Source organism: Arvicola amphibius, chromosome 14, assembly GCF_903992535.2.
Source record: "Arvicola amphibius chromosome 14, mArvAmp1.2, whole genome shotgun sequence".
Taxonomy (NCBI): Eukaryota; Metazoa; Chordata; class Mammalia; order Rodentia; family Cricetidae; genus Arvicola; species Arvicola amphibius.
In genome coordinates, this window is record NC_052060.1 from 17,334,049 (window position 1) to 17,360,428 (window position 26,380).

A 26,380-nucleotide genomic window follows, 5' to 3' on the forward strand; every position below is an offset into this window, starting at 1 on the left:
CTTCAGCCTAAGAGTTTTAAAATACATTTTTGCTGAGAATTACATACATACATACAATTTTTTGATCACTGCTCTTAACTCTAACCCACTCCTTCCCAACTTTATGTCCTTTATTAAAAAAATAACTCATCTAATTTGAGTCACTCATGTTCTTATGAGTGTGGGACAGTCCACTGGAGTGTGGTCATCTTACTAGGGGCTACATCCTTCAAGACTGACTCCTCCTTCCCCGGATGCTATCAGTTACCAATAGCTCCCCAGATGGGGTGGACCATTACAAGGCCCTCCCTCCTGCATGGAAGAGTTTTGATTGGGATACATGAAAATACAGTCTTTAAGGAAGGTTACATACACCACATCATAAAACTGTGATTGGAGAGATACAGAAATGAGCGGGGATCATTTAGTAAAGTTGCAGGCAAAAGGAATGGTAGAAAACCACAAGTGTATGATTGACTGCACACTGGCCGGTCAAAGTGACCTTCCTAGCCTAAGAGAAACTATGGGACTTGTGTTGTGAGAATGGGTCAGGCCCTGAAAAGTATAACATATAATTGTTCAGATTTTGGCTGTGAGGAGAACTGGACAGAGGGGAAGAACTGGAACTGGGCAGAGCTATAACAGGGACTGCGTAGAGCTAATTAGGGAGCTGTAAAAACTAATTAGCGATATGCAGAGGCTCAGAGGATTATTTAAGGTAAAGTAAAAGAGAAAGTTGCCATTAGAAAGCATCTGTGTTTCCTTTTCCCTCTCATACAGGGAAAGTCTAGCATTCAGATAGGTTTTTCTCCTAATCCCTCGCTACTCTGAAGTCTTCTTTCACAATGCTCTAGAGCAGACTGTGGGAGCTGGCTTCCCATGGTCTGCGTTAAGGGCTCTTATGGAGGCTGTGATGAGCTAGTAAGACTGACACAGGTCTAAAAGTGGATCTGAGTTCTCTATGTGGAGGGCAGTTTCTCTGGGAGGAGTCACCCAGACCTACACAAGATTCTCTAAGCAAAAGCCAAATTCTTCCATGTTTATCTGCTTAAATTTGAGGAAATTTTGTACCCTGGCCATCTGATTAAATTTGTGGCAAGGAAGCCATCTGTATACATGTAATAGAAATTGTGGCCTGGGTACTATCAAGGTAGAACATGCAGTACAATTCTAAGGATGGGATGTGGAGTAACCATAGTCATTAGGAAAAGTAGACAGACAGATAGTGGAGTTGACTAAGGAAACTCTGCATAAGATGTATTTCTCCAGATACCACTGTAATTTTTTACAGGACACCCATAAGCCCCTGAGTAAAATTAAATCCAAGCCATATTTATGTGCCAGCCAGTTTTTTTCCCTGCCATTCCTGATCAACCTCTTTGAATACTGGTATTCTTCTGTGGTTCTTTAATTCAGTACTATGCTCTCTCCTGAAACAGGTCATAAGCAAGATACTAATTAGTTCAATGACATCTTTAAAATTTTTTTAACATAATAGGTATGTACATGTCAGTTTGTATGTCCATGTGTGGAGGTAAGAAGACAACCTTGCATCTTTTGTTGCTGTGTATACCATCCTGGTTCACAAACCTTCTGGGGATTCTTCTGTCTCTGCCTCTCACCTTCTTCACAGGAGCGCCAGGATTACAAATGGGTGTTGTTACACACAGCTTTTACATGGGTCTGGGCATTTGAAGTCAGGTCCTCATGAACACATGGCAAGAACCCTTTACCCAGGACATTTTTTATCATATAATTCTTACTCAGAATAACAAAACTGCTACTTCAAAGTATGAAACTTACAAATTCTGTTTCAAATGTCATTTTATTGCAAGATGGTATAACTAATTACAAGTTTAAAATATAACTTGGTAATTTTAGTCAGGCAGCAAGTTGCTGCAAGTTACTTATTCAAAAGTGATCTTTAGTCAACTCCAGATACACAACAAGGATCAGAAATACCTGACTGGCCAATAGGGTTAAGTCACTAACTAAATGAATCTCGGTCATTTCTCAGGAAAGGTGCACTGTGATTTCAATAGACAGTGATACAGGAAGAGCTCCTCACACAGACGACTTCCCGTTTCTCTGGCCATCTCAGCTGAGACAGCTACATTCACATAACTGGCTGAGCCTGAGCCTTCTTAGCGAGCAGCTTTAGATCCGAAATGCACTTGGCAATGGTCTCCTTCTCCTGTGACAAGGAAGAACTGAGGTCAAATCTCTCAAGAATGTGTAAAGGTGACATACTCCCTACTAGAATAAAGCCTCAAGATTACTACTTAATGTGGAAAGCTTACTAAAAAGTTATAAGAGGAAATAATTATATAACATAGGGAAGATGCAATTTATTTTAGAAGCAAATCCTGGGAGCTAAACTTCCCTGGCCCACAGCTTTTAAGAGTAAAATCTACAGAGAAATTAAGGCCAGATATGCTTATAATACCTTTACCTGATGCTATTTTGGGTAATCATAGCTCATTGAAAAAGACCAACCAACAAATACTAGTAATAAAAAATTATTAATAATGAAAATAATTGGGGCTGGAGAGATGGCTCAGCAGTCAAGGGCACTTCCTACTCTTCCAAAGGACCCGAGTTCGGGTTTAGCACCCATATCAAGTGGTTCATTGGCATCTGTAATTCCAGCTCCAGAGCATTTTAGGTACAGAGACACCTGCATTCATCCGTGTGCACACACATGCACTCCTAATAAAAACACTTAAAGAAAATAATTATCGGTCTTTTTCCAGTATATTTTTTTGGGGTATTTTCTAAGCATTTAAAATAAGGTACATGTTACAATCCATCAAATTCTGACAGACCTTGTTTTTCTTTTTCATAACTTTTTTAAAAAAAAGATTTATTTATTTTTTTATGTGTATGAGTGTTCTGCCACTGCGGTAGGCTTTTAAGTTTCAAAATTTCATGCCAAGCCCAGCCCTTTTCTGTTTTATGCTGTGGCGCAGATGTAAGCTCTCAGCTACCGCCATGCCTGCCTGCCTTCTGCCCACCATGATGCCATAGACTCTACTACCCTCTGGAACCATGAGCCCCATATTAAACTTTTCTTTTATAAGTTGGCTTGGTCATGATGCTTTGTCAAAGAAGAAGAAAAGCAACTAAGACAGTAGACAAAGACACTTGCCTCCCAACCTGAAAACCTCCTGAGTGTACTCCTCGGGAACTGCACGGTAGAGGGAAGGAACTGCCTCGCTCCCCCGACCCCCGCAACCACACACACACACACACACACACACACACACACACACACACTAAACAGCATATTATTGCCAGAATACCAGTCCAACCACAGAAGCTACAAAAGGTCACGTACCTGCTGTGCAGAAATGCTCTGCACCACACGTTTTTCCACCCAGTCTATCATGTGTTCTTGCTCCTTGCGACGCATCATGTTCTGTACAGAAATATGGTAGTCCAGGCGATTCTTTACTTCCTTGTATGCTCTATGGAGCCGTTCCCGGTAGGTGACTTCCAAGGCCAAGGCAATATTATTCTGAGGGGAAGAATTAAATGGTTTGCATTTAATTAAGAAATGTTTTGCACACATGAAGGAGTACTTCTGTTCTGGGAGATTTTCCAGCTAGCATACTCCATTTCTCACAGCACGTGGCACATGCTATCATTTTCCTGCCTTCTTACATTCTTCCCCAGAAGTATTTAATAAACCCAACTGAGATACGTGCATACACATATCACTTTCCTAAAGATATTCCACCCTCCTCAACTTTAAAGTACACTGGAGTCCACTATACTTGTGTTCCTGGATTCATTTACCCAAAATCTCTAATAGGTTAGGCTATTTCCAATGTTTTCTACTACAAATAGTGCGGTCTCTCTCTCTGTATATATGTTTGAATATTTACTGAGTAACTATGTTCTAAACATTCTTGTGTTTGTGTCAATTTAGTTCAGTTTTATAAATACATCATGGGATATCAGTGCATCTATTTTACAGAGAGAAACTGAGGCAGAAAGTTGAACTTGCCCAAGGTTACACAGCCAATAAATTGTGAAGCTAAGATCTGAACACATGCAATCAGGCTACAAAGGCCCATACTCTTAAGGATCTGTTGCTTTTGTTTATGCTGCATTTGTTTAACTCTGTGAAGCTGTGGTTCTTGGACTGCCTAAAACACCTGATGGTCTAATAAAGAGCTAAACAGCCAATAGTGAGGCAGGAGTAAGAATAGGTGGGGCTGGCAGGCAGAGTATAAATAGGAGACATCTAGAAAGAGGAGGAGCAAGAAAACAAGAAGAGGAGGACACTAGGGTCCAGCCTCCCAGCCACAGAGTAAAAAGGAAAGAAAGATATACAGAAATAGAGAAAGGTAAAAGCCCAGAGGCAAAGGTAGATGGGATAATTTAAGTTAAGGAAAGTTGGTTAGAAACAAGTCAAGACTGGGCATAAATAAAAAATATTAAGTCTTTCCATGTATAATTCATTTGGGAGCTTGGAGATAGACCCCCTGACCCCACTGAAAGAGTAAAAAACCCAACATTTTGGCATTCCAACGTGGGGCTAGGGCAAAAGGAAATCCAACAACACCCGAGTTAAGAGCATTGCTGCTCTCAACTGCAGAAGCATCTCTTTAGCCCCACACTGTGTACTTCTATAATGTAGAATTTCAGTATGAGACAGCTTACCTTTAAATATTAGGCACAAATACTGAGCTCAAAGAAAATGACAAAATATCTGACACATTTCTAATTTTAGAACCTAATTAAGCTCTGGGTACAATTAAAAGCTCTACTGCTTCCTAGATATACTTTCTGAGTGTATTTAATGGCAAATGTTAAGATTATCTTATTCAAGTATGTATGAAATACAAAGAATGTATTTCACCTTTGGCCTTTTTTACACAGTGCATGCCTTTTTATTATTATTTTCCTTTTGTATGAATCAAAATATATTCTTTTATACCTTATAGTGTTTTTAATTTTAGAACAATCCTATGAAGTTTTTCACTTAGCAGTTCTTAAGTAGCTACATAATTATAACTGCTAACTTCTAGTCAAATCTTTGCTTTTATATAAAATAAAACCCATCTCAAAAATTTAATCATTCCTCAAAATATTCTGAATTTCTGATAGTGTTAAGACTTTCTTGCCCATGGAAGGGAGTGATTTACTGTTGAGCTTCATTCCCTCCTCAGACAGTAGTTCTCTCCCTCTCTTTATACACCCATGAATAACATCACTGTCCTTAGAAGTTACTGAAACCTACCCTCTGAACATCGAAGAGGTAGTGGCGCTTCTGAACCAGTGCCTGTTGTGCCTTCTCCATCTCAATTGCATCCTGGATTTGTTTGATGGTTGCTTGCTTTACTTCTTCTAGTTGAGCAATTTTTTGCTGTAATTATGATAGTACAATGTCAGTGGAAGCACAAATGGTACGAAAAAGATTCATTTTATGCTCTGTTTTAGCCTTCATTTATGAAAATGCCCATGAAGAAAGACACATACAGGGAAACACACAAATCTTCAGAAGTATTGCCTATGAGTGATATATAACATTGAATGAAAAAGACCAAGGTAGGAGGGTGTAGGATTAATTCAAACTAAGGATATTGGAAAAGTCACACAAAAACTTGCTATCCTGCAAGTTAATTAAAGTATTATTATAATAATGATAAAATAATAATTAAAGAGCTTAAACAGAGATAGCCTGCATAGGTGGATCATATTGCTCCTAGAAGCCTTAGGTTATTAAACAAAAATCCCAGTGCCAGATATGAGACACGAAGTTGTTGGTCATGAAGGCTCCAGAACCCCAATACAGTCTATTTCCAATGCTCTTGACTGAGCATCAGAATGAGATGGTTAAGATGCTACTGCTGAAGACACTTTGGTTGCAGGATAGAGAAATATAGCTTGAACTAAGTAAGATGGGATTTTTCCCTGCTGGCTAGCTTTTACAATGCTCGAGAGTGCTAGGTAGATTGCTGAGGAAGAAAAGTGTTTTTTTTAACCTGCCAAGGAAGCTATGTTCAATGTTCAATAGTGCCTGGACTATTATGGCAGTAATCAACCATTTTCTAATGCATTTGACAATTGCATTTTCTATTGCACAGGAAGGAATTTAAGCATGAGTCTGTAAATCTAGTCAATATTCCATGGCTGAGGAGGATATAACATATTCTTGTTTTTTTATTTTAAAATGAATATAGCGTCCAACTGCTTTCTGCATATTCATGCTATACCCATAGATTAGTACGGTTCTTAGCCTTCGTCAGATAAGCTTGCTTTCAGTGGTGGTAACTATGAGACTCATGACTGTGGAGTGCTCAGCCCTAATGTGACATCTGTATCACTTTCACTTTCACCAAGGCTCAGGGACACCAAGGAAGAGGAAGTGGGATGAATCTAATAGCTGGTAGATATGGAGGAATGCTGGGACATGACACGGCCACTGCACTAATGAATTCACAGCAGCTGTGATTATTTCACCTGTGCAAGACTGAGCTGTCAACATTCAATCATGGACGGGGAGGGACTCATGAAGCCCCACACTTCACTACAGCAGTGAGTGGTTGCTAAGGGAGAGCCATTCTCTATTACCAGTATTCCTACTGGTAAACTGCCCATGCTTCTATACACAAACCCCACCTATGCTCATGCAAGCAACACTAACCTACATGAGTCACAAAAACAAAAGCAGGAAAAGGACTTGTTGGGAAGAAAGGTTCAGCAGAAATGGGAGGAGGGATGGAAGCGAGTAATTTAGAATGAATCCAATCAAAGTACATAAAGGCAACTGTCAGAAGCAGAATGTCTCCATGTTCAAGATCAGCCTGGTCCACATAGTGATCACTAGGCTAGCAATGGATACATAGAGACCTTGTCTTAAAAAAATTAAAAGAAAATTCTGTCACCAGGGAGACGGACGTGAAGGAATTCAGGAATTCAAGGTCAGCCTTGACTTTACAGAAAAGTGTAAGGTCAGTCTTTGCTACACAAGAGCCCTTACCAGGGTCCCAACACCACCAACCAACCAAACACAAATGGAAGCATAGTTTTTAAGTCTAAAGAAATAACTATGTTCCAATTTATCCTAGTTGGCACACAATGTAAAGACTTAAGCATGCTTTTAAAATGTATTATTTGGCAATTTTATACAATTTTTTTTACTAAAAAGGGGTAAAATAAAATATACTCTCATTTTTAGAAATGAGAAAAACATTAGAAAATCTGAAGACTTCAGTAAATTTCAATTTTATATCAAAGCAGTAACTAACTGCAACATGACTGTAACCATGGTAACAATAGTTATTGGTGTATTTTTTCCTCTAACATTCCTATAAATAATAATTATATTAGATAACTGGGATGTTTATGCTATAGTCAAAAGTGGGAAACAAAGTTAAAGATTCTTACCTCATTAAGTTTATCAAGAAATTCTCCAATAGAAGCACCATATTTCTTAATCACATAGACAATCAACCCTACTACTGTTATGGTAGAGAAGGTCTCTGGGGTAATCACATATATTTCTTTGGACAGAAAATACAAGCTAAGCCCAGTTCCAAGCACGTAGGGTCCTAGAAGAACAAAGAGTTACCTTATATGTTATGCCTACTGTGCATTTGGTTACTTCAAGGCAAAGTTAAAGATGATAATCAGATTATACACACAGTTTTAGTAGTACCCAGAGCTGACTGCATCGTGACTATACAATCTATCAGAAACAGAAATCAAAATAAACCCTGAACTTTGTTTCCTCAAAGGGGAAAAAGTACCTTCTTCTCAGTGCTGATAAAACAGAAATAATATAAAGCACAGAAACCGTAAGAGAAAAACCAATTATTATAAAATATACCTACACATAAAAAGAATTATGTTCTCAAAATTCTCCATTTCTATAGGCAACTAATTATATAGTTACTTAAGAAAAAAAGACTGTGAGTTTAGAAAGATGATGATTTAGGACACACATTACCTCCCCCCAACCCCCCCGGCCTGGGCTTTTCGAGACAAGGTTCTGTGTAGCCTTGGTTGTCTTGGAGCTTGCCCTGTAGATCAGACTGTCCTTGAACTCAGAGATCTGTCTTCCTCTGCCACCCAAGTGCTGGGATTAAGGCATGCACTACCTCTGCCAGGCTTCAGACTTCTTACTGATGCCTGGCATTCTTTTTAGGTTTTTAGAAGTTGGAATTTATGGGATTGGAGAAATGGCTTAGTGGTTAAGAGCATATGCTGCTCTTGCAGAGAGCCTAGACTTGAATAACATCCACATGGCAGCTCGCAATCTTTGCTAACTCCAGTTCTAACACCCTCTTTGGGCCTCTAAGAACACTGCTTGCAAGTGGTGTACAGATATACACGCAGGCAAAACACACACATAAAAATGTGAAATTTATACTAGTGCACAGAGTGAACCTAGGCTTCTCAAAAGAGTGGAACTAAAGTGATCCTCCCCTCCCCCACACCTCCTAGGCAGTCTTGCTCTGTAACCCTGTTTGGCACTGAACTTCCTGTGGCAATCTTCTGGCTGGGATTACAGGGGTGCCACCATGTACACCCAAGTGTCTACACTATCAGGATTTTTAAGTTATAGTGTTTAGAACACAAATATTTACATAACATTTCCCTTGGTATCTTACCAGTTGTTAGGATGGGACACAAGGCTTGTTAAGAATAGCCCTGTATTCTGAGCTGTAGTAGGGACAAATAATTTGACATGTATCACAAGAGTGAGAGTTATAGTTCCAGCTATACTGAACCCAGACTTCTGAAAGTTTCAGGTTCCTTTCCCTCCGTTGTCTTTAGTTTATGAATTTTAAATATGAGTTCATAAAAAAGGACCACTATATTAACATTTAAATAATTTATGAAGATCTGAAAACACCCATTTTCTTCAATGTCAGATAAGGAAGTGCTATTTTAGGTCAGTCTACAGCTAAAAACAAATTTTGGGTTTCCAGTTCCGTGAAAGAAAAGTAGCTCAGCCAAGAGACCTAAGCTGCAATCGAGTTCAGCCACAAGTGTGGAGACACCCTTGCAAATCACTTTTCTAGGTCTTCCAGACAATAAAAATGTTCTCATGGGAATGTCTAAGTATTAAATAATGAAAGTGAAATCAGCCATTATAAAAAGCATGATTCTAAAGTTTATGCCTTTTTATAAAAGCAACCAATGAGGGAAGATGTTCCTACTTGTTAAAACGTGCACACACACCCCTCTCTCTAAGTCTCACCTGCCTTATTTTTAGTTATAGTCTCGAAATTTCGTTACCTGACTGTGTAACATACAGGCATTATTTTTAAGATAGTTATCCTATATGTTGTACAATATCAGAAACTTAAACTTAGTTCATTATTGTATGGTTAGAACAATGCCTGCAAGGAAATCAAAAGAAATCAGCATGATTAGTATGTCAATAAATGGAAACAAAGGTATAAAAGTAAATTAAAATCATGAAACAAAATTTCAAAGAGAAGTTAAAGGGTTTTGTTTTGTTTTTTTAAATATATGGAAACACTACAATTTCTTCTGATAAAAGAACTGACTTTTAACAGTAGCACTCAAATGTGTTACTAAAGCCTGGGTAACACTCACCTGTTACACCAGTTTTAGGGTAAAGGAACTGGAAAAATTCTTCAGGAATCAGCCCAAGACGTACTTTTCCTCCATATTCAGGAAGAGGTGGTACAGGGGCGAGACGTGGCTGTCCTGTGTGAAAGACCCTTGTCGCCTGTAATACCCTACAAGGAATCATTATACAAACTTAAAACAAATTTTTCAGAGAAAACACAATGTATGAACAATTAGCAAAAATAACGAATGGGGATAAAGACTGAGGTGCTTCCTATTGTCACAACAGAATGAGAACAGACAGAAATAGGAAGGTCCAGGGCAGTGACTTAAGACACTTGAAACCTCCACTGTAATCTTTGTGTAAGCTATAGATCATTTACCGAGGACGTTGTATGTCAATCAGGAGCAATGAAACACAAGAGAAAGGACTACAGTCAGATGCCCTGAGTTAAAATCTTAGACCAACCACTAGGTTTTGAGCAAAGAATTTTAAGTTTTTAAAAATTTCTATTCTTCCTTTTTGTATTGTTTGTGTCTACACACACGCATACCACCACATGAGGGTCAGAGGACAACATGCAGGAGCTGTTTTTTTCCTTTCACCATAGGGGTCTGGGAAACAGAACTCAGGAATACCTGTCAAGTTTAGTGGCAGGTATCTTAACCTGCTAAACCATTTTACCAGCACCCAGAACTTAAGTTTGTGTAATCTCAGATTTCTTTATGTAAGATGTAAAACATAGCTTTACAGGACCACTGTGAAGAGTGAGTTCATATACACAACATTCTTAGAATGGAACTTGTCAGGTAGTAGGGTTCCCCATGAGTTAAATGCTGACACTGCTTAGGCAACCTGATGCTGAGAATGGGGACTCTGAATATTATTCCCTTTGATGGACTGCTCTGTGAAACAGGCCTTTTCAGTTTGCCAAGGTTATCTCACTTGAAGCCTTCATTTTCTCTTTCTTAAATGATTTTAACATCACCAAACCTGATGGCTCTTCTTGCCAAATACTCCTTAAAAGTAGCTCCTTCTTCCATATTACTGCCCATGCTTCTAAAACATGAACCTGACAGCAGGCTGACCTTCAGCAGGCTCTTTTCTATTTACAGGAAACAATACAGCACAGCTGACCCAGTCCCTGCAAACTGGGCATCTTCACCTTTCTTTGGTACCCTACCTTTACTCATACGAAGTATTCACATCTCTCAAAAACAAGCATTCGCCTTATTTTGCTGCTTCTGCTTTTATTTAATGACAGTCAAATCCAAACAGTCTTCTAGATACCTCAAAGCATATCCTCTACAAAGAAACACTTCAACAAATGATGCTGGAAAAAAATGGATATCCACATGCAGAGGAATGAAGCTAGATCGCTATTTTTCAGCTTGTACAAAAACCTATCCTAAATTAACAAAAGCTTTCAAACACAGGTAAGTACTTTCTGCGGGTGTTAATTATTCAGGAAATAATGACAAGAACTGACATGAAATTTTTTTAAAAGATTTATTTATTTATTATGTATACAACATTCCTTCCATGTAGACCTGCACACCAGAAGGGGGCACTAGATCTCATTACAGATGGCTGTGAGCCACCAAAACAAAACCCCTAAATACACCTTAGTCAATTAATGGGCCAATGAAATGGCCAAACTCAAAAGGTGAATAAACATAGAAAAAAGCTGGGCCTAGGCCTTTAATCAAGGAAGGTGAATCTCCTTGAGAGCAGCCTGGTCTACTACATAGCAATTTCCAGGCCAGCCGGGGCTACAGAGGAAAGCTCTGTCTCAAAGAAAAATGGTTCAATATCACCAGGCAACAGGAACATAAAAACCACAATGAAGCTGGAGTGGCACACGCCTTTAATCCCAGCACTCAGGAGGCAGAGGTAGGCAGATCTCTGAGTTTGAGACCAGCCTGATCCACAAAGTGAGCTCCACGACAGTGCAAACAAAGGCTGCACTCAAAAAACCAAAGCCAAAAAAAAACCCCTAAACACCAAAACCAAACAAAAACTCTACCACATTGCCCCCTTCCTCTCCAATCAATGCCTGAAGCAGGTGGGAAAGCTGGTCCTGAGGTCATAGGAGAGGGGGAGTTGTCCCTACTCCTCATCAGCTACAGTGATACTTCATTTGCATTTTAATAAAGCTTGCCTGAAGTTCAGAGAGTAAAACAGCCCCACTGGTCAGCCTTACAGTCCTGGCAGTGGTGACACACACCTTTAATCCCTGCAGTAGAGAGGAATTTAAGATGGCAGAAGACAGCTCTCATACAGTTTCATTCTGAGATTCCTGGAGACAGGATCACCACTAGGACTAAGGTAGAGATAAGAACTAATGGCTGGTTGTTTTGCTTTTCAGACCTTCAGGTTGAACCCCAATATCAGTCTCTGGGTTTTTATTAATTGTGCTACAATCAGCTACAACACTTGGGAGAGAGGCCCCTAGGCAACACAGTAGAACCAACTTTGAAAGTGTGGATGTGGGAGAATCAACCCTGAGGACGTGAAAGCAGAACTAGCCAAGGCAATGCAGTAGAGCTGGTGGTGAGGACAAGGGAGAGCTGGTGGGCTCTCCTGCAACTACCCAGGCCCAGAACCAGGGTTATGAAATGGTCCACCCCATCTATGAGCTGCTGGAGCACATGAAGGGACCTGTCCTGCAGACCCAAAGCTGCAGGATCTCCACAACATAGGACAACAGCGGGATACCCAAGATGAGTTCCAGTGAGGACCCAGCATTGATAGTGTAGTAGAAAGCAGAGGTCTTGAACCAGACCAATGACTCTTCGTAAAGAACACTTGCAAGGAAGGATGTATGAATATAAGGTTACTGCATGACTCACTGTGTCACACTGCAGCTTCCATGAAGAGATTGATTTTTCCTTCTCTTAAATTTTATTTTATTATATTTGGGGGGAAGGTTACAAGGTCAGAGGGCAGATAGGAAGGGATGAGAAAATTAAGGCAATGGAGATGCATGTTATGAAAGACACAAAGAATAAAAAGAAAGTTAGAAACGTTATACACTGCTGGTGGGAATATAAAGTTCAGTTGATGGGGGAGCTGACCAATCCCTTTGTCTGAGGGGCGTGACCCCTCCGGGGCCCCAAATACCTTTAAAAGATCCATGTGCTTTTGTTTGCCCTCTTTGTTTCCCTGCGCTCCTCTTGTAAGTCCCCTTTTCTTTCCTTTATTAAAGCTGAATATCATATATTAATGCTAGTATGGTTAATCATAATTGCCGATCGACCACGCCCCTTCATTCAGTCAAAAAAATCAACATGAAGGGCGCATAAAAAACTAAAAATAGATTATTTGACTCAACTAGACCACTCTTATATATTTATGCCAAGGATTCCACGTCAGCACACCACAGAAACACTTATGTACATCAGTGCTTAACGCAGCACTATTCACAACAGCTAAATTATGGAGGCAACCTAGGTGCCTGCCAACAGAGGAATGGATGGAGAAAATGTGCTATATGCACAGTAAAATTTTATTCAACTATACAGGATGAGAAAACAGATATAACTGGAGATTATCATAAGACAAATTCAGTCTCAGAAAAATAAAATGTTTTCTTTCATTTGTAGATATCAAATTTTACATAGATATACACGGCATGTACATAACATGAAAGTGGAAGCCAAATTGTACAGAAGAATGAAGACTAATGGGGAGGGGATAGAGAAAAAAGATAGATGCGCAAAGGGGGGCTATGCTTGCTCAAGGTACATTATACACTTGTATAAAAATGTCCTTATAAAAGCTAGTATTTCATACAATGACTATATGACAACTAAAATAAGCTTAGGCCTAAAAAATGGCCCAGCAGTCAAGAGTGTTTGCTGTGCTTCCATAGGACCACAGTTCAGTTCCCTGCACCTATGCTGGGTTGCTCACAATCACCCTAAGTCCAGCTACAGATCTAAAAGCCTCTTAGCCTCTTGCCTTTGCAAGCATTTGTGTAGAAACACTTGTGTGCAACCAAGTGCACACACACATGCACATAAATAAAAATGTAATTCTCAAAGGAAAAAAAGAAGGGGCTTGGCATTTTTTCCAGAGAAAAGCAAGGCTGGTACAACTAGAGCATAAAGCAAAACATGGAAGGATGAGGAGAACCAAGATATAGATGGGGTTGATTCCAGTTGAGTTTCTTGGTTTTGCTAAGTTTCGATTTTATTTCAAGAGGGATATGAACTCCGAAGGATTTAGGTGGGGGAACTGTCATAATCTCTGTTACGTCGAGAATGGGCTGTACCAGGATAAAAACAGAAGACTAAAGGGCTAACGCAACTGCCGTTTCAAAGTCCTAACTGCTCCTGTCATAGTAATGGTAGTGGGCATAGTCAGAGCCAAAGCATCAGCTCGAGGACGAGCCTTGCCAATGTACTAGAGAATGCAGTGTGACAGAGGAGACACGAAGGTGCTTCTTGTATCTTCCGCATGTAATTCACTTATCGCTTGTGCCATAATTTATTTCTGGCAGTGCTAAGGTCCACACAGCTATTTTTCAATGTTTGTATGGCATGGCTTTTCTGTAAGTCAAAAGCAGTCAATTATAGTCTCACCTTATTGCACACACAAGACAATCACACCTAAACGAGGCCAGCTTTTTCAAGCATTCTGCAGTTAGTAAACTTTGAAAGCTGTATGATTAAGTTTGGGAGTTAAAACACTTCATACACACCCTGATATGTTTTAAGAAAAGAATTTTACCTGCAGCAGTGCCAGCATTTCTGATACACACAATGTACTAAGCACCGTTTTCTGAGTTTTACAAGAATTCATTCTCTTATATCTCATAAACTATTATATATGGCTCTAAGTGAGGTGTCACAGCTAAGAGGAGGAGCCAGGTGCACCCCGCTCTACCTTTGGAGCCTGTAAATTGTTAGACGTAGCTGTGGTGTAAGTTATTCAGTCTTGCTCATTCTGTGATAGTCAAGACAAACATTTACCAAATAACGCATGATTTCTGACTCCTGACCTGGTCACAGAAGGCAGAAATCTGGGAGACACTCAAAACAACATGATTTGTTATATTTAACCAGATCTCTTCATGAGTGTAATCTAGTAACTGATTCCCAGCTGGGTGTCTCTGAAGGTCACAGTGAGGGGCGAGACTTACAGTCTCCGGGTGTCTGTCACAGGGGCAGATGACAACGTTCAAGGCAATTAGAAGAACAAGCGTCTGAATGAGGATTTAGGCTCGCCAAACGGAAGGAAAAAAGTAATTTCTGGCTTAAAGCTAAGAAAAGGATAAGTCGCCGTGACACTTACCCTGGTCCCAGGACAGCCGCATTCTTCAGACACGGGGCTGCAAACACACAAGGCGCAGGTTAGCAAAGTCAAGGTGAAATTCAGTTTCCACCTTCCTCGGTCCCACGCACCCCTCCTTGACGTCCCCCGAGATCCGACATGGTCAGGCAGCTCTGCTCAGGCCCAAACGTCGAGGTCCTTTCTTCACCCACTTTCCGCCTCCCTGGGGCCCCAGGCCTAGCTTCTTCCCAGTCATCCTGATAGACCAGCCCGGGGTCTACATGTCTCACCCGCTGCGGCGGCGGCAGAAAGTACCACCCGGGACAGCATGGTCTGCAAAGGTCCAGACAGCGGACTTCACGTCCCTGTGACCCCGACCGGAGACTGTCAGGGGCAGGAGCAAGATGGCCGCTCACAAATCTCGCGAGAAGAGAGCGGAGTGCTTTCTGTCCTGCTCGATTTTTTTTTTTTTTCCCCCTCGCGAGAAGACGGAGGGGGAAAAAAAAAAAAAAAATACGAAATCCCACTGCGGGAAGGGCGGAAGGAAAGCGAGCTGGGAGTGCGGACGCAATTCTCGCGAGAAGTAGAGCGTAGCCCTTGGAGAGGGGCGGAGGCGCAGAGGTGCACCACGTGGGGGTTCCGCCAGCGCGGAGTCGGTGTCGTTCAGCTTGGGTCTAGGTTGGAGCTGGAACCGTGGAGATGCGGAAGGAAACCCCACCTCCGCTCGTGCCCCCGGCGGCCCGCGAGTGGAACCTGCCCCCCAATGCTCCCGCCTGCATGGAACGGCAGTTGGAGGCTGCACGGTACCGGTCTGGTGAGCCGAGATTCCGGGCCTGGAAGCCCCCTTCCCCAGCCCCGGGCGCCCTTTCCCGGCACTGACCCTGCCAAGTCCACCCAGCGCGTGTGCCCCCCCGATCCCTACCCGGCGTTCGGGAGCTGCCCAACCCTGCCCCACAAACCTGATCTCAAATCCAGACGCGCCTCGCGTTGGGTTCTATGAGGTTACCATAGAAACGAGCCGGGCCTTCCATCTGACTCCTTATGACTTCCCTCTCCCCACCGTAGATGGTTCCCTTCTGCTCGGGGCCTCCAGTCTGAGTGGTCGCTGCTGGGCTGGCTCTTTGTGGTTTTTCAAGGATCCGAGTGCGGCCCCCAACGAAGGCTTCTGCTCTGCGGGCGTCCAGACCGAGGCCGGAGTAGCAGACCTCACTTGGGTGGGGGACAAAGGTATCCTAGTGGCCTCAGATTCAGGTAAGTAACTCCCTTCCCTGGAAGGAGGTGATGGGGGAGGTGAATCTTGGAAAAGTTAGGGGTGAATATGCTCTACGTTGTGTGCAGGTATGGCATTCTCAGAAAATCGAACATTATATTAAAATCATATTAAATGAACCTTATATTAAATAAAATTTAGAAGTTGGTGGGAACTGGACGGGAGTGCTGCTTTTCCCAGCAGAAGCAGGCAGAGCTCTGTGGTTTGGAGGCCAGACTTTTTTACATAGCGAGTTCCAGGCTATCCAAGGCTACTTAGGGTACAATAAAATAAAAAGATTGATTTTGGGTCTGGAAAGATGACCTGGTGGTTACAAGTGGTGACTGCTTTTCCAGAGGGCCAAAGTTGGAGTCCCAGCACCCACATGACACTAATCCAGTGCTCTCTTTTTGCCTCCATGGGCACTACGTGCACTTGGTGAATAGACATGAAGACAAAACAACTATACAGTTGAAATAAAAATATCTCATTGTGTGCGCGCGTGCGTGTGTGTGTGTGTGTGTGTGTGTGTATTTTGTTTTGGATTTTTGAGACAGGGTTTCTCTGTGTAGCTCTGGCTGCCGTGGAACTCACTTTGTAGACCAGGCTGGCCTAGAACTCACAGAGATCCACCTGCCTCTGCTGCGGGAGTGTTGGAATCAAAGGTATGTGCCACCATGCCTGTTGGTATGTATGTATTTTTAAATTGTTAGGTAGGGCATGGAAGTTGAAAAGTAGAACATTAGAGATTGAGCCTCCCTGGTGTTGCAAGTATTTTTTTCAAGTAAAGTATTGCAAGGCATTTTTTTAAGGCAATCTAATCAAATGTTAGATAGTTGATATAGTGATCTCGCTGTCTTTTTCTAGGGGTTTTCCTCACATAGTCTGGGCTGTTGTGAGGAAAGCAGTAACGTAACATAATACCAAATGGCCTAGAAGTGAGCTAAGCCCTTTAATGATACGAACTTTGCTTTTACAGGAATAACTTCTGTTAGCTCAGTAATAATGCTTGCTTGAGTCCTAGGCATGTATTACCACCTGGGTCTAACCCAGGCTTGGGCTTCCCTCACCTACACCTCACCCCACTCTATCCTCAACAGGTGCTGTTGAATTGTGGGAGCTAGATGAGAACGAGACACTTATTGTCAGCAAGTTCTGCAAGTATGAGCATGATGACATTGTGTCTACTGTCACAGTCCTGAGCTCTGGTACACAAGCCGTCAGTGGTAGCAAAGACTTCTGGTGGGTCCCTGCTTTCATTACTCCCATCCCTAGGCTTCTTGTGGGTATCATTACTATCCCCTCAGTTTCATTGATTACTGTTTTGGGCTGTTTTTAGAGGCTAGTGAGTAATGGCATGTCTGTTTCCTTTGAGTATTGGTAGTGGTTTATAAATAAGACTGCAGGAGTTTAGGAGGCAGATATGGGACATGTTGGTCAAACATGTTCTTGTTTGAGTACATTTTTATGTTGATAGTGCAAGTCGAGATTCCTTTTCTTTCTTTTTTCTTTTTATTGTAGCATCAAAATTTGGGACCTGGCTCAGCAGATGTCACTGAATTCATACCGAGGTAAGTATTCCTTCTTGATTGGTACTGGCGACAGTTATCTTTTATTTTCTCCTTTGGGATCTTAGAACTTTGTTTGGATAATAATAATAATAGCAAGTCTGTGTTCTCTTGGTTTCTTTTCCTTACCCCCAACTACAATCAGGTTCAATTATGTGCCACCTGTCTATTTCTCTGTGTTTTTGTTTGTGTTGATGGCTTCACGACGTTTTGGCCACATGGGTGTCTTTAATTACTGTTTTATTGCTGTGAAACATTATGATCAAGGCAACTTGTAGGAAAAGCATTTAGTTGAAGGCTTGCTTACAGTTTCGGAGGGTTAGTTTGTGATCGTCATCATGAGAAGAATGGGGACAAGCAGGCAGGCAGTCGTGGTGCGGGAGCAGTAGCTAAGAGCTTACATCCCAGTTCACAAGCATGTGGCAGAAAGATGATAGCAAGCCGGCCTGGCTTTGTGGGCTTTTGAGACCTCAAAGCCCACCCTCAGTGACACACCTCCTCCAACAAGGCCGCACACCCAGTCCTTCCTAAATAGTCCACCAATTGGGAGCCAAACGTTTTAAACTGCAGTGGCCAACAGCCCCTATCTTCTTATACTTGGGGTTCATCAGGTTCTTTTGAGTCTCCATTTTGGTCAGTCCCCTTCCTGCCCATTTCTTGCATTCCATTTGTCATGAAGCTTTAGCAGTAGACAATCTCCCTCATCTCTCCACCTGTGATCTTTAACTCTTGGTTCTTCATTGGTTTCTTGTAAGCTACAGGTCAAGATCCCACTTTCTAGTTGGCATTAAGGCTTTATTCTGAGAGTAAACTGTTCTCCAGCTTAATCCAGACACAGTAGAGCCTTGTTCTCAGAGAATAAGCCCTGGGACTTGTGCATATGTGTGACTATGGCATGCATATGGAGGCCAGAGGCCAACTTTGGAGATGCCTACTTGGGTTTCTGAGACTGAGTCTCTCACTAAGACATGGAGCTCACAGAGGAGGCAAGACTGACTAGCCAGGGAGCCACAAGGGTTTTCTTGTCCATGACTCCCCAGTGCTGGAATAACAAGTGCCACCATACTTGCTTGGCTTTTTACATGGATTCTGGGGTTGAATTCAGATCTTCCTGCTGATGTGGAAAACCTTTTACTGACTAAACCATCTCTCCTGCCCAAGACTTTTGAACCTAACTTTTGAATTTTCACTTCTATAAAACATCTTTTCCGGGCATTTCATCACTTTCTTTAATGTTCTTCTATTCGCTTCATTAATAGAACCATCAGTTGACTTTATTTTGGTAGCAATTCTATATGAATTTTGAATTCATGAAGACGGATTCTAGAGTGAGGATAGAAGGATGAGGGTGGTTTAATCCTTAAGATAGAACCATTTGGGTGCTCTAAAAGGATTGGTTAAATGACCTCAGTGGTTTCTTCAGCCTCTAGCTAATTTGTAGCAATGATTCCCCCCCCCCCCCACATGTAGGCCTCCTAAAAGAATTTAAAAGCTATACTCTCCCATACATTTAAAACTTGTTAATGAAAAGATTTAAGTAGGGCAGGTGAGATGACTTTGGGTGAAGATACTTGTTGCCAAACTTGGACTCCTGGGTTTGATGTTTGGATTCTGATTGGTGGAGGAACAGAGCTGACTCCTACAAGCTATCCTCTGATCTCCATGAGTGCTGTGGTACCCGTGCACACATACACAATTGATGAATGAGTGTTTCTTAAAAATTAGGTTGTTGCCAAGAAGTTACTTTTTTTTGTCATGTTTCTAGAAACTTTACAAATAGCCCAATAACGAAAACCAGTGTGCATTGTAGCAGCCTTAGGTTTCTCTTTCTCTCAGGAAAAGTCCAGCTTGCTTTGTTAACCCAGGTAAGCTAATTGGTTGTGTCTTGGGACAACAGCCATTGCACTCTTCAGTTTTCACGCTAGAAATGGAGAGGCAAGTCAGAGCGCTGCCCTTGTGTCTGTGGGGTGACCGAGACAGGGCCACTCCTTCACTGAGTCCTCCCAGGAGCCCCTCTTTCTCTGGGGCTCTTAATTTGAGAGCCTTAGGTTTTCAGCCTCTGAGCACCGGCATACCCATGCAGGACCTGGCTGGAAGGGAGGTAACTGTTGCCCCTAGAAAGTGGAGAAGGGTGACAGGAAAGCACAGGCCTGTCAGTCTTAGGGGAAAGCATATTAGAAAATCGGGTTGCTTAAAATGTGCTGTTCTCCTCCCCTGTTCTTACTAAGCCTGGAATTGGACTTCATTGTCTCTACCAGTTCATTATTCCCCCAGCTGTTTCAGGATTTTATAACGATCAGCTTCTCCTATGGTGGTTCTTCTGGTTTATAATCTGACATGATATTTACAAAGTTATACAATAAACGTAGGTCTATTTCTTACATTCTCCTTTCTCTGCCATGTTTCTTTTTTGCAGCTCATGCAGGACCGGTCACATGTGTTGCTGCCTCTCCCCACAAGGACTCTGTGTTTCTTTCATGCAGTGAGGTGAGATCCAGTAGCTTCTTTCCAACCACAGCTGAGCTTTAATAGGCCCAATCCCTGCTGTGGAGACTGGCCAGCAGCTGTTCTTTTGGATTATGAAACCCTTTTTCTGTTTCTCTTCCTAGGACAGTAGAATTTTGCTTTGGGATACCCGCTGCCCCAAGCCAGCATCACAGATAGGTGAGTCTGAGACCAATGATGAGGAGAAAATGGTAATAGGATCCCACTTGGAAGAGGCTTTCTTTGTCCAGAGTCAGCAGAGTTGCTAGATGCCCACCCTCTGTGGTGTCATTTTCTGTCAGAGGTTCTGCTGACCATAGTGCAGCATGTACCAAGAGGAAGGGCTAGCTCCTAGGTGGGTGGTTTTTTCTGCAAACAGACAAAAAGGACTAGGGTTATTATTGTTAGGCATTGTGGCTTAAATGTGAACCCCCAAATGACTGGAGACTGATGGATAGATGTGGGTTGTGAGACTCAGGGATGGAGACATGCATGGCTGCCATTACAGCATTTAAGAAACCCAGTAAAGTGTTCCCAGGACTTCATGACTTCTTGAAAAACTGCTTCTTCTAGGTGTGGCTCTTGTTCCAAACCGCCCTTTTTCCTTTCTAGGCTGTAATGCCTCTGGATACCTTCCTACCTCCCTGGCTTGGCATCCTCAGCAGAGTGAAGTCTTTGTCTTTGGTAAGGCAGCATGGCATCTTGACTCAGAATGGGGAGGAGGAGAAAGTGCTACCTTCATGGTGTACATGCTCTTGTCAGTACACTTAGGCACTGCATGAATTGTGCCAGTTTTGTTTAGCTTTGGAGAACATATTTTTTTCCTAGTTGATTCGATTTCTCATTGTTCCAGCTCCCCTATTCTGGGCATGGTTAGAAATCAGTGAGCCGCTTAGCAAGCAGCTTGCTCTTAGGGAATTATGTTGTGCTTGGGTGTGGCTGCGTATAGTCACAGCTTGTAGTTGAAGTCATAGCTTTATCCAGTAATCGTCACAGCCGCACAGTGACTTACTGATCTTGCCTTGCAAAAGGAAACTGGTGCTCAGGTGGCAAATTTGTCCATATCTTGAGGAAGTAAGATTCTTTCAAATCCAGGTCTGGCTGATATCAAAGCCTACGTGGTTTTTGTTTGTTTGTTTTTTTTTTTTTATTGTTGTTAAGACAGGGTCTTAGCTCTGGCTATCCTGGAACTTGGTGTGTCTGGCCTTGAACTCATGGAGCTCTTCCGGCCAGCTTCTGCCTCCTGCATGCTAGGATTAAAGACCTGCTTGACCATGCACAACCTGAAGTATATTTTCTTGACCACTCAACATGGTGTTTCCACTACAGGTGATGAGAATGGATCCGTTTCCCTTGTGGACACCAAGAATGCAAGCTGCCCCCTCAGCTCAGCTGTGCACTCCCAGTGCGCCACTAGACTGGCGTTCTCTCCACACAGGTACCGTTTGTTACCAGGGACCTGGAAGCCATGCTTGGGGACAATGGTGAAGGAGTAGGAATGGAATGATAAGGGATGTAACTATTGGTAAAGATTGTTCCTTAGATGGGAAGTCCTCTAGCCTGGTTTTCCTAACTAGTCAGTTTAGTCCTTATAGGATTGTGTAGTCTGAAAACAAACAGCCAAAATTGGTCTCATTCCTGTTCAACACAGCTTGACCAATGTAGTAGGCTTCTGGCACCGAGTGGTTGAGAGCCTGATTCTGGGTAATTACTAATGTAGAGAGGGACCCATTGGGGTAGTTGGATGCCAGGATGGTTTCTGTGAGCACTGACTTTCCTCTATTTTCCTTAGAAATGTAATGGCAGCAAGACCTTATCCCACAGTGGGCATCAGGCTGCCTTCTGCCCTGGATCAGTTTATAGTGAGGTTGGGGCTGGCCCAGTCAGATTTTGTTTGTGGTATCTGTGGCCTTTATCTTCTCTTCCCTTTGTGCCCTCTTCTAGTGTTCCCTTTCTGGCCTCTCTCAGTGAAGACTGCTCACTTGCTGTGCTGGATTCAAGCCTTTCTGAGGTGTAAGTTTGAAGTAGAATTCCATGATCATGTGTCAGGGATCAAGACCAATGGGCAAGCAGGTCTGTTTTCAGTAACCGGCATGTTGAATTCTTCCTTTGTTGGGTCTGGAGAAAGGCTCAGCAGTTGAGAACACTTCCTTTTGTTCCCAGCACCCATGCCATTCTCCTCACAGCTGTGTGCCACTCCAGATCCAAGTCTTGCGATGCCTTTGACTTCTGCGGGCACCTGCACTCGGTGCACATGCCCACTCACACATTATTAAAAATAAATAGAAGAAAATTCTCCATTTTTGTCTGTAGAGAGTTTCACCCCCAGCACCCAAAGAATTCTCTCCATTTGTGTCGTGTGTCTGCAGAGACTGAGCCTTGGAAGTTGTCTGATTTGGGCTGAGTCTAGCTAGCGTTCCAGCTTCACACAGGGAACCACTTGTGAAGTGGAGCCTGCTGTAGAGTGACAGGCACTGGCTGGAAGACCTGGTCTACACCTTCCTTTGCTGTGTTTCCTTCTTGGTTGTGGATGTATCACTTCCTTGCTGCTCTGCCCACTATTTCTTCACCTAGGAAAGTAGATTGGATTGGATGATTGAACAGCCACTGTCCTGGTGATGAGGCTGCACAGATGTTGAAATGTGTCCTAGTTATGTTAGGTTTTCTTTCTGTCTTCTCACCTGGGTTTGTGTCTCGCCTCTTACCACACCCTGTATCCCCTTCTTTGTTTTAGGTTTAGAAGTCGAGCCCACAGAGACTTCGTGAGAGATGCTACGTGGTCTCCACTCAGCCCCTCCCTCCTTACCACAGTCGGCTGGGACCATCAGGTCATCCACCATGTTGTGCCCATAGAGCCTCTCCCAGCCCCCGGGCCTGAGAATGTTGCGGAGTAGAATGGATTTCAGAAAACAAGCTACAATCTACTTGCAACAATCTACTTGCTTGCCCTTGCCTTCCAGTTGTGAGAGCACAGGAGCCTTGGAGAGCAATGTTTACTCCCCAGTCCTGTGCAGTAAAATAGGCAGATTCTCAGCTTGAGGGAGGCTGCAGCCCGTGTGACTAGGAGGAAAACTCCTTTATAAATGGATGTGTGTGCGAGCACACGTGCATGAGTGTATTGAGAGTTTGGGGTGGGGGAAATTATCCTTCAGCTTTCCCAAAGCAATGCTCTTTATTCCCCACAAAGTGACCAGAAGCTTTCATGGTTCTCAAGTCCAAGAATTGGGTATATTGTTTGGGTTATGGAATGTGGGTATTCCTAGATTTTCTGATTCAGAGATGGGGTAACTTATTTTTATATACATTTAATAATTCATTATTAAGGGAAATACTTCCATTCATAGATGTCCAGCCCAATGTTCCTTGAGAAGTCACAGGAAATACCACAAATTTCTGTTAAAGTGAATCAAATTAATTTTTCGGGTGAATAAATTTAGCTGTTGCAATGTAGTTCTTGTTCACCCTTTGCCCTCCTTGTGCTGTATGAGAGATTTGAGTGTTTTCCTGTCCTAAATTTCACAGAAAGTTTTAGGGATGATGAGCGCTTAAAGGTGTTTCAGTGAGTTCAGAACACTGACTCGGCTTGTTACAGAGAAGGCTTTGTCATTTCTACTTAAAGATTTCCTGAGGCCTGATGACCTCTGGGCCTTCCTCTGGAGATAAGAAGTCTAAATGCTGTATTTGTGGACTCCTAAGATTTGAGATCTAGTATAGGGAAACTCAGAAATACTGAAAGGTGAAATAAAGACCTTCATCATTGTCCTTTTCCCTACCTAAGCTGTTATTTTTTTACCTGCTTCACTTAGGTGAGTCACCAGAGTGTCAGTCTTAACTGCCCAGTGTCTGTTTTCCACCATTCCCAAAGCAGCTAGTTAAAAAGAACTTAAACTTATACTTGCTGTTGGTCTAGCCACTCCATTTAGAGTGTTGATAAATACTGATTATATTGGAACTTAGGATTTGGTTATATACTATTGTTAAGTTAAGGGCAAAGAATCAGATGGGTAGGTGGACTCACTGTATGCTGCTCAGCTTGTGTTTGTGGTCATCTAGGGAAGAAGAGCAGATAGTACATTTATATGGCCTGTTTCTTGGGCTTAAGACTGATGGTGGTGGATGGGACTTTAAAGAAATAAGACTTAGGAGCTCGAGAGATGGCTCAGAGGTTAAGAGCACTGGCTGCTCTTCCAGAGGTCCGAGTTCAATTCCCAGCAACCACATGGTGGGTCAGACATCTATAATGAGATCTGGTGCCCTCTTCTGGTGTGCAGGTACAACTGTATACATAATCACTAAACCTTTTTAAAAAAAGAAAATAAGATTTTAAAAATTACACCAAAGAAGAGAAACAAGTTTTTGAAGTACTGTTACTACTTGTCATTGCTTAGAAATGAAGAGTAGGGTGGACAAGAGCACGTGCTAATGCTCCAGAGAGCCTACGTTTGATTCCCAGGCTCACGACCACCTTAACTTCAGATCAGGTGCCTCTGGCTTCCAGAGGCCCATCACTCACATGCACATAAAAGTCTTTTAAAAAGTTTCCTTTCAGGCTTGTATAAATAAAAAGTAGCTCACATTGATTAATACATGTCACAGATGTATGAACTCAGTCAAAGCCACAAACAATGACCAGCATAATTTTTGAGTGATTGTGTATTATGAGTAAAGAAGATAGTTCAAAATAAAAGACCTGGAAATAACCAGGACTATGGCTGGAGTTGCAGCTGGTCATTCATTGTCTGAAGAATTGTTCCAGTCCTGTAAGGCCCAGTGGCTGGGAACAATGGGTGCATTTTGCTTGTTGAAAAACAGTTTGATTCAGGTTAGTGTTACTGTTCAAATGTCTCAACACAAGTGACTGCTTTTCCTCAGCCACTGCTAAACTGACCCACAGTGATCTGAGACAACTTGGGAGTGGTGAGTTCTTGGGATGTGAAACACTGAAGGTCTGTATAGTCCTGGGTGACATCAGACATTTAGGTATCTCACTGTAGAACAGATGGTCCCTGGTGCTTTAGTAAAGAGCCATGTGAACATTTCTTGTGGCTCACTGTCACAGCTTCAAAAATGCCCAAAGTCAGGGGCAGAAGATTGTTTAGTGGGTAAAAGTGCCATCAAATCTGACGGCCTGATTCAATCTCTGCTACCCACATGGTGAAAGGACTGTACTACTCAGCAAGTTGTCCTCTGCCCACCTATATGCACATAAAGAATGTACCCAAAACTCAAACTGCTTTGGGCTTCTATATCTTTAGCTTATAAGGAAGGGCAGGATATTGGGGAAGAGGCCTGTGTCCTAAAACTCATCAGCTTCAGAGGACATCATGACATGGCTGTTTCTAGACAGGAGAGTAAAGATACTGGTTTTTAAAAGGTACTAGATTTGGACAGAATGAATGATGTCCTGTATTTGTGTTGCCTTAGCTTTGAGTTCACCAAATAAATGTGAATAGAAAAAGACAGTATACTAATTTGTGTGAGCATATGTGTATATTGTGAAGGTTTGGAGCATGTAAGCAAAGTCCATGTGTGGGAGAAGAGAAGAGAATTTGTATCTAGTCAGCCTTTTGTAGTGAGCTGCTTATTGCCAATGTGGATAATACTGGGGGAAAATTCAGAATCCGTAAATTGCTTTTGTTGGGGAAAGCAAGCACCAGTCAGTCTCAGAAATTCTCTCCAGAACTTCATCTCTAGTCTGCACAACTGTTGGGAAGTGAGCAAGGCAAGTAGATCACTGTTGAGTATCCAAACATTTCCTTGTGAGATTTTTCATAACTTTGGGCTTCCTATGGAAGCATAGATGTTTTAATCTTTACTGTGTGGTAATAGGACAGGTACACCCAAAAGGGGCTGAAGGAGGAAAGAGCTTCTGGAAGGGAGAAATAACTGGTAAGTTGCACAGAACACATGTGTGGTCCTACAGTCATAGCTTATGTTTAATTTGGTCTTCCACTCACTTAAAATTGATTTACTGTTGTTCTTTGTGTCAGGGATAGACCATCAAAATTCAAAAGCTCAGGAGTTTAGTCCCTAACATGGTTCTGGTAGAAACCAGCCAATATCATTGGTTGAAAAGTCATTCATGATAACAGATTTCATTTCATCTGTCCCTGTGATGTTAAAGTGCCAGATTCTAGACAATCATTTTATTCTAAAGGCATTTGTTCTAAAAGAATTAAGAATTAGTTTCAAATGAAAAATTTCCACTTTGGTAGTAGTTCTCAGTTGGATTCTCAGCATTGCAATGAAGATTGGACCTGGGAATAC

General features: G+C 42.2%; 2 protein-coding genes across 2 annotated transcripts; one reads left to right on the plus strand and one right to left on the minus strand.

Annotated features, from left to right (window-relative positions):
- Window positions 1-1,785: 1,785 nt before the first annotated feature.
- On the minus strand, window positions 1,786-15,251 carry Atp5pb (ATP synthase peripheral stalk-membrane subunit b). The gene is made up of 7 exons (XM_038310987.1): window positions 15,103-15,251; window positions 14,834-14,870; window positions 9,559-9,704; window positions 7,378-7,541; window positions 5,228-5,353; window positions 3,317-3,496; window positions 1,786-2,173 (listed from the first exon to the last, which is right to left on the minus strand). The coding sequence occupies exons 1-7, from the start codon at window positions 15,140-15,142 to the stop codon at window positions 2,096-2,098; spliced, it is 771 nt and encodes a 256-aa protein (XP_038166915.1). The 5' UTR covers window positions 15,143-15,251; the 3' UTR covers window positions 1,786-2,095.
- Window positions 15,252-15,389: 138 nt separating this feature from the next.
- Window positions 15,390-25,578, plus strand: Wdr77 (WD repeat domain 77). Its single transcript, XM_038311836.2, has 10 exons — window positions 15,390-15,626; window positions 15,878-16,063; window positions 17,162-17,303; window positions 17,583-17,632; window positions 20,046-20,116; window positions 20,239-20,293; window positions 20,726-20,797; window positions 21,443-21,551; window positions 22,058-22,126; window positions 22,848-25,578. Exons 1-10 carry the CDS (start codon window positions 15,512-15,514, stop codon window positions 23,005-23,007), a joined length of 1,029 nt encoding a protein of 342 aa, XP_038167764.1. The 5' UTR covers window positions 15,390-15,511; the 3' UTR covers window positions 23,008-25,578.
- Window positions 25,579-26,380: the final 802 nt, after the last annotated feature.